At 44.4% G+C, this 14,741-nt stretch overlaps 1 protein-coding gene across 2 annotated transcripts in view; it reads left to right on the top strand.

The window, feature by feature from the left end:
* The first annotated feature begins 4,742 nt into the window (after positions 1 to 4,742).
* The window catches only part of DMRT1 (doublesex and mab-3 related transcription factor 1), a 92,438-nt gene continuing 82,439 nt past the window's right edge, over positions 4,743 to 14,741 (top strand). The window contains exons 1-2 of one of the 2 annotated variants that reach the window (XM_074361649.1): positions 4,743 to 5,210; positions 8,450 to 8,636. In XM_074361649.1, coding sequence (XP_074217750.1) covers positions 4,875 to 5,210; positions 8,450 to 8,636 — 523 coding nt within the window. In that variant the 5' untranslated portion in view covers positions 4,743 to 4,874. The remainder of the gene's footprint in view (positions 5,211 to 8,449; positions 8,637 to 14,741) is intronic. The other variant, XM_074361650.1, reaches the window with a different exon arrangement.

Raw genomic sequence — 14,741 nt, 5'->3', positions numbered from 1 at the left:
CACCATTCATCTGTTGTTCCCACGACCTAAAATGTCTTGTTTTCTCCTTTGTGCCTACTCAAGTCCTGTGTGACTACCAGGTGCTGTTCAGTCTTCCCTCTCACACAGGGTCCTCCCACACGAAATGCTTCAGGTCCTAGGAGTCTCACTTCCCCCTTGATTCTTCCCGCTCATACCAGCCCCTAGGGCACCGAGCACATGAAGTTGTACACCTAATCGTTAGGTCCAGCCAGCTCCACACTTGACACTTGAGCTGAATATTTTGACTCATATAGTATCTTGCTTCATATATATAGTTAGAAGCACCACAGGGAATTTTCCCTATGACCTGTTGCACCAAGAACTGGAGCAAAAACTGCTTTGCCTGGACAAAATGCAAAATAGATTAAATTTATCATTAGTCTTTTCTAATATAGTTTCCCCCTCCCATAAGTTATGCCAGTACCTGGAAGGTTATATATATATGTACCTTACTCACTACTCTTCTTTTCTTTAAAATATGTAAATAACAACAATAACAACATTAACAACAGCATACATATTATTGTGTGCTAGATACTTTTCTAAGCACATTATGAGGATTAACTAATTTAGTCTTCCTAATAATCCTCTGAGGTAGATGTTACCTTCCTTTTATAGCTGAGCTGACTGAGTCACAGAGAGGTTAAGAAACTTGCCCAAGGTCACACAGCTGGCATTCAGTTAAGCTCAGCACTTAATTATGATGCTGTATTCCTCACCAAGAAAATAATGTTTGTTTCTAATAGTGAAAGTAATGCCTGCTAGGTGAATTTTTTTAAATCAAATAATAAATAAAATATATGCACCACAGAGCTGTAGTAACTGGAAAGCAAAACACATAATAATTTATTGTGAAACAAGATTGGGTTCTAAATTCTAATGCTAAGAATGCTGGGGAGCTGGGGTTGACCACAGGGCTGACATTGAGCCCGCAAGGCCCAAACTCAGATGTCAGTGCTTACCACCCAGCCGCAGGGAAGAGACAGAAGGGAAGGTGCCAGAAACAAAGAAGCAAACTCCCAAAGTATAAGAATATCACCCATAATTCTATAACCCATGGAGAATTAAATAACCTACTTAAGCAGATATTAATATACATTAGCTCCTATTTCAGAAATGGAACCCCACTGTATATCACAGTTTTTTTTTTCTTTTAGTTCAAAAATTTAAAGAGTTTCATTGAGGTATAATATGTCAACTATAAAATTCTGTTTTAATCATACATATAATTTTAGTAAATTTATGGAGTTTTTCAACCATTATCATGATCCAATTTTAGACCACTGTATCACCCCCAAAAGATCCCTTATACCGAATTGTACTCACTCTCCATTCGAAAACCCAGCCCCAGCAGCTACTGATCTGTTTTCTCTTTATATTGATTTGCCTATTCTGAACATTTCATATAAATGGGAACATATAATACGTGGTATTTTGAATCTGGCTTCTTTTACTTAGCATACTGTTTTCAAGGTTCATTCTTGCTGTAGTATGTGTCAGGATTTCCTACTTTTTGATGGCTGGATAATATTCCATTGTATGGATATACCACATTTGTTTATTAATCCAGCCATTAGGGGACATTTGGATTGTTTCAAATGAATAATGCTGCTGTGATACTCATGTACAATCTTTGTGTGGACATAATATTTTCATTTCTCTGTAGTAGACATCTAGGAATGAAATTGCTGGGTCATATGGTAAAGGTTTCCAAAATGGCTGTGCCAGTTTACATTCCTACCAGCATTATGAGTTTCTCCACATCCTAGCCAATACTTGCTACCATCTGTGTTTTTGAGAATAGCCATCCTAGTGGGTGTGAAGTGGTATCTCATTGTAGTTTTGATTTGCACTTCCCTAGTGACTAGTGATATTAAGCTTCTTTCCATGTCCTTATTGGCCATTTGAGTATTTTCTTTGGTGAAATGTTCACTCAAAATATTGCCCATTTTTCAACTGAGCTATTTGTCTTTTCATTATAGCATCACAGAGTTCTTTATGTATTCTAGATCCAAGTCCTTTATCCAATATATATTTTGTATTTTCACTTTCTTGATGGTGTCTTTAGAAGCACAAAGGTTTTGAATTTTGATGAAGTCAATTTTTTTTCATTCATCGCTTGTGCTTTTGATGTCATATCTAAGAAGTCTTTGCCTAACCCTGCCAAGTTCCAGAACTGACCTCCGTTTTTCTCCCTCACTTATCTCTATGCCCTGGACATCTTTCTACTTCAGTACATATAGATCTGCATCTTCATCCTTCATAGTTTTGGTTTCTAGAAAGAAGGAAGGGAAAACAGGGCCAAACTTCTCAAAATATCCAGGGCCACTCTGTTCATCTTTGAGGTCTTCCCACTTTCCTTTTATATTGTCTTGTGTCTGGTACCTCCTCTGTGGTTTGTGAAGGAAAACTTTATTAGGCTATTAACTTCATCATGACATTGTATGTTTTAATACCTTGGCCACACAGATTCCCAGCCCCAATTTTTCCGTAGACTTAAATCCATCCCTCACAGATTCTAGTGAGGGGATGCTCATAAGAAACATGTGTGCCCTGTAATTTGGGATTTGACAGCCACTGCTTCTGGCATTCGACTTTGTTCTTTGAAACTGGACTTGGCCTTGGGAATGATGCAGCTCTAGTTAATGTATTAAAACATAAATATGGAAAAGAAAGAAAGGTAGTGGATAACAGCAATTAGTATGTGTGTTTTAATGAAAGTCTTAATGGCTATTCCTGAACAAAATAGTGGTTATCATTTACCAGATTCCAGAATGAGATGAATGGTTGCTTCCTGGCCTCTGTCATAAGTAAAGCTTCCTTGGCTTAATGGATAGAATATGAGGTAGTGTGTAAAGCTAGAAGCTTCTTTAGGAAATACTTTTCAGATAAAGAACACTAATGGAGAAAATCCAGGTTGAGGAAAAGAGCCTGTGACAGGGGCCTCAAAATAAGAGTGGGAAAGGCAGGTTAGCAGATTTCAGAGCTCAGGGCTGAAAATGCTAATCTGCCAAAAGAGAGGGTCGATGGACAACCATTCTGATGAGAAGTCAATGGTGTGGCTACGATCCTCTGGAGACCTAACCCTCAAGAGCTGAGACCAAGAATTTGGAACCTGAGTACTAACACTGGGAAAAGGAGAATTGGGGAGAGATGTAAGGGCAGCCTCCTGGCTGGACAACAGCCACTGCAAGGTTAGGGACCTGGTACTGATCAAAGAGGTAGGAAAAGGGCCAACGAAGAGCTCCTCCAAGCTGATAGGTAACTATATGAGGCTGAGAAATGTATTTGAAGTCCTTAAAGATGCAGTCTTAGGTCTTTAACTTTTGTTTTTCACAAGGAAAGCAATACCAAGCTGCTGCAGAGGCCAGCTGCTGTGTGCCTGGAATACAGAATACACTGTAAGACTAAGGAATAGCGAGACCAGCAGAAAGCTACTGCAGAGATTCAGACAGAAGGGCTGGCCTTGGAGGAACACTTGGGTATGTAGGAAGAAATGGGCAGCAGGCCATCAGGGTGGATATGCTATGCAAGGGCAGAGAAAGAAGACAAATGTGTTTGGGGTAAGGGTGAGGATAGAAGCATCCCCTCACTAGAACTTATGATAGAGGGCTTTAAACCTACAGAAAATTTGGGACTGGAAATCTGTGTGGAAAAAGAAGGCTGTAAGATTTGGGTTTTTTGGAGGTATAATTATGTACAGTAAAATGCACAAATCATATATGCGGAATGAATTTTGATAAATGTCTACAGTGGTTTAACCACTCCCCTAATAGAGGTTTTTTTTTGGGAGGGGGAGGGGGAGATCATTAGGTTTATTTATATATTTGTTTAATGGAGGTACTGGGGATTGAGCCCAGGGCCTCCTGCATGCTAAGCATGCACTCTACCACTGAGTTACACCCTCCCACCCCCAACAGTAGAGCTTTTTGAAGAATAAATTTCCAGTGCCTGCAGATTTTAAGTGAAGTTGCCTCAAAGTCAAGAAGCTATATGCCCCTGAAATGAGAAGCAACAAGGACTGAACTCTAGCCTGGAAAGTTATCTGGAGCCAGCAGGTAGAGATCTTGTGCGCAAAGGAACACAGGTGCAGGAAGGGGTGACCAGAGAACAGAAAGGCCCAACTTGGGGTGCGCTTGAGCCGAACACTAGGGTCTTATTTGCTGATATAAGCGTAGAGACTTCTCGTTTTTTCAGGCCTTCAATCTCATACTTAACTTTCTTAAATGAGATAGAAACCACTTTCTGAGTTGGCTTCTGCCGAATTTGGAGAATAGCGTCAGGTGGGGGAAGGGAGCTGGAGGCTCCCACAGGGTGGTCTGCACCTCCTCCAAGCACCCTGCAAGATGATGCACAGCTTTGTTCTCGACCTGCGGAGCCCAGCTCCCTCTGTGCAGCTTGCTCGAGCTGCCCAGCCTTGGCACCTCGAAGAGTACAAGGACCACACTATTCTCGAGCTCCTCTGCTCTGCTCAGGTGCGTGAGCTTGCACCTGCCCTGCAGCAACTCCCAGGGTGTTTGCAGCTGGTGCAAGCTTGCACGCGGCGGGAGCAGTGTGGCTAGATTTGGGGGGCGTGGGGCGTGGCCGCGCTCTTTCGCGCCCTCTCCCGCCCAGGCAATCCCGGGAACGTTCTGAAAAGTATCCAAAAGTTCTAAGCAGTGCGCGCGCAGAAAGAAAAAAAAAGGGCCCACCCCCCACCCCTCTGGGCGGTCCGAGTCCCGACCTCGCTACTCTGGCTGCACCTCCGGCTGGAAGGCACACGTCTCCTAAGCCTTTTCCTCCAGAGCGTCGCGGTCGGCTGGGTGCTCCCCTTGCAGCCACCGGAGAGTCCTTACGCTTCAGCTTGGGGCACCATGCCCAACGACGACGCATACAGCAAGCCCTCGGCACCGTCCGAGGCCCCGCACGCCCCGCAGGGCAAGGCCGGGGGCTTTGGCAAAGCGGCGGGGCCGCTGCTCGGGACCGCGGGTGGCGCGGGCGCCGGGGGTAGCGGCGGCTCCGGCTCGGGGGCGTCGGGCATGGGCGCCGCCGCGAGCAAGAAGTCCCCGCGGCTGCCCAAGTGCGCGCGGTGCAGGAACCACGGCTACGCGTCGCCGCTCAAGGGCCACAAGCGCTTCTGCATGTGGCGGGACTGCCAGTGCAAGAAGTGCAACCTGATCGCAGAGAGACAGCGCGTGATGGCCGCGCAGGTGAGTGCGGGCGTCCCGGAACCGGGTTTCACCCGCGAACTTTTTGGATAAAGCCCCTCGGGCCAGGCGGGCGCCCCGCGGGACCTGGGTTCGGGAGGGAGGCGGTGCTGGCCGATGGCCGCTGTGCGCTCGGGGCCCGGGCTCCCAGCCACGCGCCAACGCCGCGCTCAGAGGGCCGGGACTCGTCTCCGATGCCGCGGGCGGAGCTGGGCGTGCGGGGTTTACTCTGCTCCCGGGGCTCCGGATCCTTGATCCGTCCCTCTAGAAGGAGTTGTGGGGTTTGCCCCTTGGGGGGTCCCCAGGATGTCTGATCTCTCAGAGCTGAGAGTTGCAGGGCTCGCACTGCTGGGGAAGGTTCCCCGGGATCTCCGACGCCGCCTCCAGCAGAGAGTTGCGGAGTTTGCCTCTTCGGGGCCTCCGGCATCCCTGACCTCGCTCTTAGAGTTTGGGGGTTTGCCTCCTCAAGGTGCCGTAGGATCCTTGACTCCGCCCCCGATCAGAGAGGTGCGCTTGAATTAGGGAGGGTGCTGGAGGGTGCTGGCGCGGACTACTCGTTAGGGCTAAGCGGAGAGCCGGCCGGCTGCTGCTTAGCTGGATAGCGTGTCGGGAGGCTTTGTTTTTCTGGAAAAGTCGCTGTAACGGACGCGAGCGTGGCGTGGTCCTCGTTGTGCTCTTGGCGCACTTTTCGTATTCGCCCTCGTGGATCCAGGCTAAGCGTCTCAGCCATTTTGTGTCCTACGGAAATTTCATTAGCTTTTTAAAATTTGCTGTCTCGACCCAAGTTACTCCAGTACAAATTACTCTGAGTATATATTAAAACGCACTTACGAGGTTAAAAAATAAGCGAATGGGAGAAAATGCAAGAGTTTGAGGTATTGTCTGTCGTTCATGGTGTTAGTTTTTTAAAGCGTCCTAAGCTGGGCAGTGATTTAGCATCTTACCGGAAATAAAGTCGTCGGTATCCTAAAAGGATTTTTAGAAGAGAATAATATACATTCTTTCCAGCTAAATGTTGTTTCATCCTTTAAAAACAGGTTATTTAAAATAAAAGATGCCAAAGAAATATTTACTAACGATGTGCTTTCGGTTAGGAATGGATAAATATTCTCCATTGAAAATGATTTAGATAAGCGCGATAAACAGGACTGCACAAATGATTAGAGATTATACTTTTTATGTACCTCCAGTTTTTAAAATGTGTTTTAAACTAGATGTATCTTGGCTTCACAGATTGTGAGTGCAGTCGTGGAAATAGAGGTTGCTTTACTCAGTTTCTTTATAGATTTTTAGCTTAATCTCTAGTGGATGAAAAGAAAACACTTAGTGTAGCATTAAAATGCATCACAGTGAGCTGACTCAAACTTAGGGACATTTGAATTGTATTTGTAGATAGAAAATTTTTCTGAACATTTAGCTGTTGGCTCTGATATTTAGTGTGGAGAATATGCTTGGGAGGGGAATGTTCCTCAAAATGTAATAAAAATATTTATCCAAGTAGGGCCATTAATTTTGAATAAGCTATGTAAATAGGGGTACTAACTTGGGAAAAGGCTGTTTGCTATGTTAAAAACAAAGGCAACTCAGGATTACTTTTATAATATGAAACTTACGTATTTTTCACATCAGAAGGCTTGTGCTGTGCTGAATGAAATCCTTTAACATCCATGAGACAGGCATTTTTAGTCATTCTAAAATAGTTTGAAATTGATCTTAGGTGTGACTTTAAAATAATTGCTTATTAAATCAATTGCCCCATCTTCCCCATTTAAGTAACATTTCCTCAGAACCCTTGAAAGATCTTTGTAAAAGTGCTTTTATTTTTTGCACTATATGATACCCTGTACATTTTGTGCATGCATAGAATTTGTGTAAGTCAGGGTAGAAGTTTGCACTGACATACTTCACAAGTTTGTGGGTATTTAAAACAAATTATGGGCAAATCCTTAATCTGTTTCTCAACTTCTGGGTTAGTAGACAATTCAAGATTTAAGCTTAATTATTTAATTTGATTATTCAAGGATAGATTTTGTAAGTTGAAAACTCTTGTTATGAGTAAAATTACTTCCAAATTAATCAGCCTTCGGAATTTGGACTACAGATTCCTAAGACAATACATAAATTGTAGTTGTGTTTCTGGTTTACTATTTTGATTTCAGCTTTTGGCTTGTATGTGGCTTGTATTTGTACTTCTCTTTCTCATTTCATTATTCCTAGTGGTCAGTTTCAACAGAAAGTCTCCTTTTTGTTACATGTAGTAAGCAAAAATACAAGTTATTTTCTTGACACCTCTTTTTTCAACCTTTAACAATGTTATTTAAAAAGATAAATTAAAGAGGAACTGTGAGGAGTGTCTTAGGTGTGCTGGGTCCTTTCCAGCCCCCACTAGCAGTGCCTCCCCTCCTGCCTGAAACATCACACCTGTCCTCTCCTTTTCTCTCCTCTCCAGCCTCTCTCTCTCAACAGCATATTCCAGCCCCCTTTCCCCCCATTGTTTCTGTACATGGTCCCTCCACCCCAGAGGACAGGGGTCTGCGGGATTTCCTCAGCAGCCCCTGCCTTTCCTGCCCACCCTGCTCCCTTGTTCTGGAGTATTCTGCCCCTTCGTCCTTGTCTGTCCAAGCCCCATGCATCCTATCCTTCAAGGCCCTTTTCCAGTGTCACCTCCAGCTCTTTCTGTCTGAATTCCTTCTGGAGGATGAGTGTATGCCTGTCCTACGGTGTTTGCCACGTTGAGTGGCAGCCGCATGTTTGCCTGCCTCCTGTTTCTCCCTTTAAACAGTGGGTACCTTGGAATCTAATCTAATCTCACTGTGTCTGACTGGTCACTGTTCCCAGGACACATGCGTGGAAGGCAGGAGTGAGCGGTCCCCCTCTCCTTCCTTCCTAATCTATCGGTGCTGACTTCTAGTCTTTACATGGAATTCCTCTGCTGAATCCTGTTTTTCCTCATCCAACCTAACCAACTTTATTTCCTGCTCCGCTGCATTCATCTGTTCAATCAACCTATTTCGAGCACCTGCTGTGCGCCAGCGACCTTGGCTCTAAACCCTGTCTCCGCTTTGGCTGCTTATCGGTTACCTCTGGGGAGCTTTAAAAAGAAAGGAGGGAATCTCAGGCCTCACCCCTGGCGCTGATGAATCGTGATGTCTGGGTTGGGCGGGGCTTCAGTGGTTTTGGCAAAGCAGCCCGGTGATTCTGTGGTGCTGGAGGATAACCCACTCACTGCTCGGTGCTTCCAGGTGGCCCTGAGAAGGCAGCAGGCCCAGGAGGAGGAACTGGGGATCAGCCACCCCATCCCGCTGCCCAGCGCTGCCGAGCTGCTCGTCAAGAGGGAGACCAATGGCAGCAACCCCTGCCTGATGACCGAGAGCGGCAGCGGCGCCTCGCAGCCCCCGCCGGCCAGCACCCCCACCACCGCAGCTTCAGGTACGCAGAGACGGGTGGGCTGGGCTCGGCTGCGGCGCGGTGGGAGGGACCGACGGCCTGGAGGCTGGATCTGGGCAGACTCAGAATCACAGACTGCCCATGCCAAGGGGGTCCAGACTGCATGTCAGTCAACCCCTTCCGTTTTGGGGTCCTCTTGGTGGGAGCTAAAGATCCTTGTTTCCTAGCACCGAAAGCTCATTTCTCTGGAAAAGACTGAACTAATTTAGGGAAGGCGTCTGAAAAAGCCAAATCCTAGGTGTTGGGTTTCAGTGGACATTGGGGAGTGGGGCAAGGCTTGTCCCATTGCCTTACGTTCTCTCCCCTGTGCTAAGATTATAACAGGGGCTTTATGCCTGCTACTTCATTTCATTTCATTCTTAGAATTAGGAAGTAGTAACCCTATTTTATACCATTTGAAAACTGAGGTAAAAAAAGTTGAAGTCACTAGCTACGTCTGCAGAACTAGAAAGTATCTGAGTTGGTCCATCTGCCTCCAAAGCTATGTGCTTACTGCACTGGGTCTCCAAATGACCTCAGGAATCTTGGTAGTCTGAAGCTGCACTGGCCAATACAGAAGCCCCTAACCACATTTGGTTATTTAAATTTAAATTAACTACAACGAAATAAAATTAAAACATTCTTCCAGAGAAGATATGCAAATGGTCAAAAGCTCATGGAAGGATGCCTGCTATCATTCATTAGTCACTGGGGAAATGCAAGTGAAAACTACAGTGAGACACTACTTCACACCAGTTAGGATGGCTACTACCAAATGAGGATGTGGAAAACTGGAACTTTTGTGCACAGTTGGTGGGAATGTAAAATGGTACAGCTGCTATGGAAAACATTACGGTAGTTTCTCAAAAATTAAAAATAGAATTACCACATGATCCAGTAATTCCACTTCTGAGTATATACCCGAAAGAATTGAAGGCAGGGTCTTAAAGAGATATTTTTACATCTGTGCTTATAGTAGCATTATTCATAATAGCTAAAATATGGAAGCAACTCAAGTGTCCATTGACAGATGAATGGATAAGCAAAATATGGTAAAAAAATTATTTAGTCTTAAAAAGGAAGGAAATTTTGAACATGCTACTATGTAAATGAACCTGGAGGATATAATGCCAAGTAAAATAAACCAGTCACAAAAGGACAAATACTGTATGACTCCACTTACATACTTAGAGTAGTCAGAATCCTAGGGACAGAAGGTAGAATGGTGTTTGTCAGGGGCTGCAGGGAAAGTTATTGTTTAAGGGGTACAGGGTTTCAGTTCTACAAGATGAGAAGAGCTGTGGAGATGGATGGTGGTGATAGTCGCACAGCATTATGAATGTAGTGAATACCACTGAACTGTGCAATTAAAAAATGGTTCAGATGGTAAATTTTATGTTCCGTGTATTTTACCACAATAAAAAAATAAAATAAAAAAATTTAAACATGTAATTCCTCAGTTGCACTAGCCATATTTCAGATGCTCTAAGGCCTGCCGTATCGACATTTCCATTTCTCACTAAGTTCCATTTAATGGCACCGGTCTAGGATGGAGGGGCTCTAGGAAATCATCTCCGACATCCTGTTGGCAAATAAAGACATATATTACATATTAAACACATATGTTGAGATTTACAGAATCTTTTGAGCTTCTGAGGCGATGGGGAATGTAGCCTTGCACTGTGGTTCCTCTTAACAAAGCTTTTCATGAGTTAACTCAGTTTGCTGCACTTAACCACTGGGCTAAAGTCAGCTGCGTGGCATTAACTAGCTGTGCACCTTTGGACAGTTTGCTTAAGCTCTCTGATCCTTTTGTTTCCTCTTCTTAAAAAGGAGGGATGAGGTCTTTGAGGCTTTTGAAGATTCTAGGAGCCTTGACCATTATAAGGAAGGAGGAGGTTAAAGGGCACCAAAGAAAGCAGGTGAGAGATAGAGTTGTAATCTCTGCTGCAGGAGGGCATGTCTGGGTATCTGTCACTGTGTGTGTTATTGGGGCTGCAGATTCTGTATTTAACAAAGGGAATAGTGTTTTCTTTTTTTAACTTGATTGCCTTTAATATATATTCACAGCTGTTTTAAAACTTCACTTTTCATAGGAAGGAAGGAGTACTTCTGTCAGAAAGATAATTCTTGCATTTTGGGATTTTAAGCTGTGTCTAAGGTTAATTACCAAATAATATGAGGTCAGGGCTGATCAGGTGGATTCAGCTGGAGGGCTGTTACAGGAACAGGGGGTGTGCCAGAGGGGTAAAGAGGGGAGTAACTCATTTGATGTTCACAAGCATCTTATGAAGTAGGAATTATTATTCCTGTTTACAGATAAGGAAACCAGTGGTAAGGAGACTGCCCCAGAATACAGCTGAGTTGAGCTGGGATTCAGTCCAAGTCTGTCTGGTTGCAAGCCCATGGATTTTTCATCTGTCTGTGAAGAGTGGCTGTGGGACTAGTAGCCATGTCTCCTTAGAAAATGGACAGTTATGATTAGAAGTTGTGATTTAATGCTCAGAAGGGAGTTAGGGCTAACAGGCAACTAGGAACACTGTAAGGACCAGTGCCATCCTCAGCTGGGATAGAAGGCTGTAGCCCCTGGTCTACATGGGGAGAAACACAGGGACAGGCGGTGATGGTTAAATGTTAATGCTGGGCACTTTGTAGGGAAGCACAGGTGGACGTGGTCTAGCCTGCTGCCTGCATTCCACCACGGTGGGAGAGGTGTCAGCGTTTGACTGCACACCCCAAGACAGCAGAGCCCTGGAGAAGGATTTCAGGCTAGGTGGAGTTCAGAAAGATACAGAAGTCCTCGCAGGGTATTTCAGAGTGGTGATAGGGAAAGTTACAAATAGAAGCTGCAGAGGAGCATGACAGAAGGGTCAGGGTCAAGGAGGATGTGACCAGTTTCCCTTCTTTGCTGATAGACCACAGAGCCATTTCAGGGTCTTGAACCAACACTCAAAGGGAAGGGAGTGCAGAAGCCAGCAGTTAAGTTGTGCTCCTGTGCTCCGATATGGGTGGGAGGCTTTACCTGCCATGGGAAGGTGGGCCCTCCCTGAGCCAGCTCATCTCCATGGGGCAGGAGCCTCATCCATCATCGTCTCTCACAGGACGTCCACTAAGGCTCTTGAGTCAGGACCGATGACTTCTGGCCTGGGCTGGGACATGAGCAAGGGGCAAACAAAAGCCAGTAGAATTAAACTACCTAAATATACAGAGGGAGAAAGGAGGAGGGAGGGGGAGAGAGTGAGGTAGAGAAACAGAAAACCAGGCACAAGATAGATGGACCAAAGAGTGTTCTTCAAGTTTTATGCAGCACATGGGGCCCAACTTCCTACATAGTGTGCTGCTAACAAATACATAGCTTATATTAAATTTCCAGAGGTTAGAGTTTCTTTAAAATAACATTTAACTTTCTGTCGGTAAATGATAAACATTTATAGACTACAAAAACAGAGTCAATGAAAGATAATTGTTCTTCTGATGCCAACCTGCAGGTCTGTATGTCATCCCAGGATTACTGGCTGCGTGTGCACACTTAGGTGTCTGTTTTTATATACGTATGTGTGTGTGTGTGTGTGTGTGTGTGTGTGTGTATTTTATGTATTTAGTTAATGGGAGGTGTATTGTTCCCACTTGTGTGTAGTTTTGTTTTTTTTTTTTTAAATCTGTGAATTTCTTAATGGCCTAGTGTCCCATTACATAGACGTGGAAGGCTGGGGGTTGCAGTTATTTCGTGAGAGGTGAGGTTGTAGGAGCTGTCACAGGTGAGTAGGGCCTACCAGCCTGGCTCCCACGGGGGCAAGTTCTCACCCCTTTCTAGTACCTGGTGTTCAGTGTCTGCAAGGCGGTAGCTTAGTGACATCCAGGAGACGTTTATGTCCTTGAGAGTTCTTAGTTATCTCCTTTTGGCTCCTGAAAGTGCCAAAAATGAGAGTGAGAAATGCCTGAGAACTGTTGCTGAGATTATTGGCTGAATTCTGAGGCCGCGGTGAAGGAAGTTGGATTCACCAGTCTGTTATTTCGTCCGTCGGAGGACTGATCCCTCTGACTAGGTAACAGGCCTTAGGGGAAAGTCTCTGTGGTCCTTCGCCAAAGATTGGTTCAGATCAACCAAAACATTGAGTGAAAATTCTTCCAGCAATGGATATAAAAGGTGTTTGTTGTTATTTTCATCTGTGACTGTGGGTGTTACTGTGAGGAGACAGCCTTTTGAAGAAGTGCCCTGTTCATTGCTGTCCCTTAGACGAGCAGAATCAGATACGCCAACAGATACATGACTGATTAGCAAACACTGTCTTCCCAGCCATTTTGGAGGCCCCCAGAAATGAAAGGAGAGCATTTTTGGTTATAAGCGACAATGAATTAATAGCAACTTCAGCATTATTTCTGTGGTTTCATTTCACTTTTAAAGTTTTATTCTCAAATATATATTTTTTTTAATTTCAAAAGTTATCAACTGACTTGAAAAAAAATCTCCTAGGCATTCTTCATCTCTGAAATTTGGGCTCCCCTCATTTTATTTTATATTCTGCTTTTTCTTCAACCTCCGGTGCAGCCAGTAGAATGCCGTTTCAGCCAGTGCCCCTAAGGGCTGCCTGGTTCTTTGCCTCTCCTTTTCTGTACAGAGCGGTCAGATGAAGGGCTGCATTGTAGAGAATTGGTTCTGCATGTGTGTCCTTTGTAAGTCAGGACCTGAATGTTATCTCCCTTGGGGCCCTCCCTTCGGGCGCACCCTGGGCTTCCACACACACTCACGTCCACACTCCCCCACACCCAACTACCTTCGGCCCTCAGGCCTTCCCCCTGTCTCCCAGCTGCCTGTGGCCTGCGTTCACACACCTTTCCCCTGTGCAAGGGTCAGCCAGGCCTGCCTCGGACGCTGTCTGGACCCTCTCCTTCACCCCTTTCTTAAACAGTCCACGGAGAGAGCGCGTGCCGGCAGGGAACACATGCTGTCCTGGTTGTCTGCCTTCTGAGTGCTTAAATGCTTTACAGACATGCAGTGTGGGGGGTTGAAAATGGAATGATGTCCCCATGCAGTTTTTACCAGTAAAAAATGTGGCTGATGAACTGTCAATGGGAGGTGTTGAGTTAAGTTTCTTTAAATATAAACTTTATTCATTAGAGCAATTATGGGTCTACAGCGAAATTTAGAGAAACATACAGAGATTTTCCATACCTCCCCTGCCCCCGCACCTGGCTTCTTCCCCCAGTATTAACATCCCCCACCAAAAGTACATGTGTTACGATTGATGACCTACCTTGACATACCATGATCACCCGAAGTCCATAGTTTGCATTAGGGTCCACTCTTGGTGTTGTACCCTCTATGGGTTTTGCATAAATTACCAGTGACGTGTATTTATCACTGTGGTATCACACAGAGTAGTTTTGCTCCCCTAAAAGTGGAGTGATTTAAATTTAAAATTTCATTTCAGTTTCTGTCTTAGCAGTATTCCATATTGTACAGAAAGAAGTACTTCATTCAAATGGAAAACCAAAATATTTTATCCAGATTAGTTTGAAAGTTGATATTTGGAGGGTTCTGCCCACTTACAGGAGATGAGCTCCATTTGATTTTAGACAGAGCTCTCAATTTCGAGTAAAATGAAAGATGTGGAGATTGGGTTTAAAAAAGCCTTCAGATAAAAGCATTCCCCAATTTTGCTTTCAGAGTCAAAGAAATTTCCAGGATGTTTGACAAAAATCTCCTTAAAGTGAAGCAAGAGTGGAGGCTTGAATGAAAGAAAACACTTAAGATTAATGGTTCTGATCATTTTGATAGTCTAGTGTTTTATTTTTTTATTTTTAAATTTTATTTTATTGAGTTATACTCAGTTTATAATGTGTCAATTTCCAGTGTAGAGCACAATTTTTCAGTCATACATGAACATATACATATTCTTTGTCACATTCTTTTTCATCATGAGCTACCACCGATCTTGTATATATTTTCCTGTGCTATACAGTATAATCTTGTTTATCTATTCTATATACACCTGTCAGTATCTACAGACTTCAAACTCCCAGTCTGTCCCTTCCCACCCCCTTCCCCCCTGGCAACCACAAGTTTGTATTCTATGTCTATGAGTCTGTTTCTGTTCTGTATTTAAG

The sequence above is a fragment of the Camelus bactrianus genome, chromosome 4 (genome assembly GCF_048773025.1).
Source record: "Camelus bactrianus isolate YW-2024 breed Bactrian camel chromosome 4, ASM4877302v1, whole genome shotgun sequence".
NCBI lineage: Eukaryota > Metazoa > Chordata > Mammalia > Artiodactyla > Camelidae > Camelus > Camelus bactrianus.
This window is presented reverse-complemented; position numbering and strand designations above follow the sequence as displayed.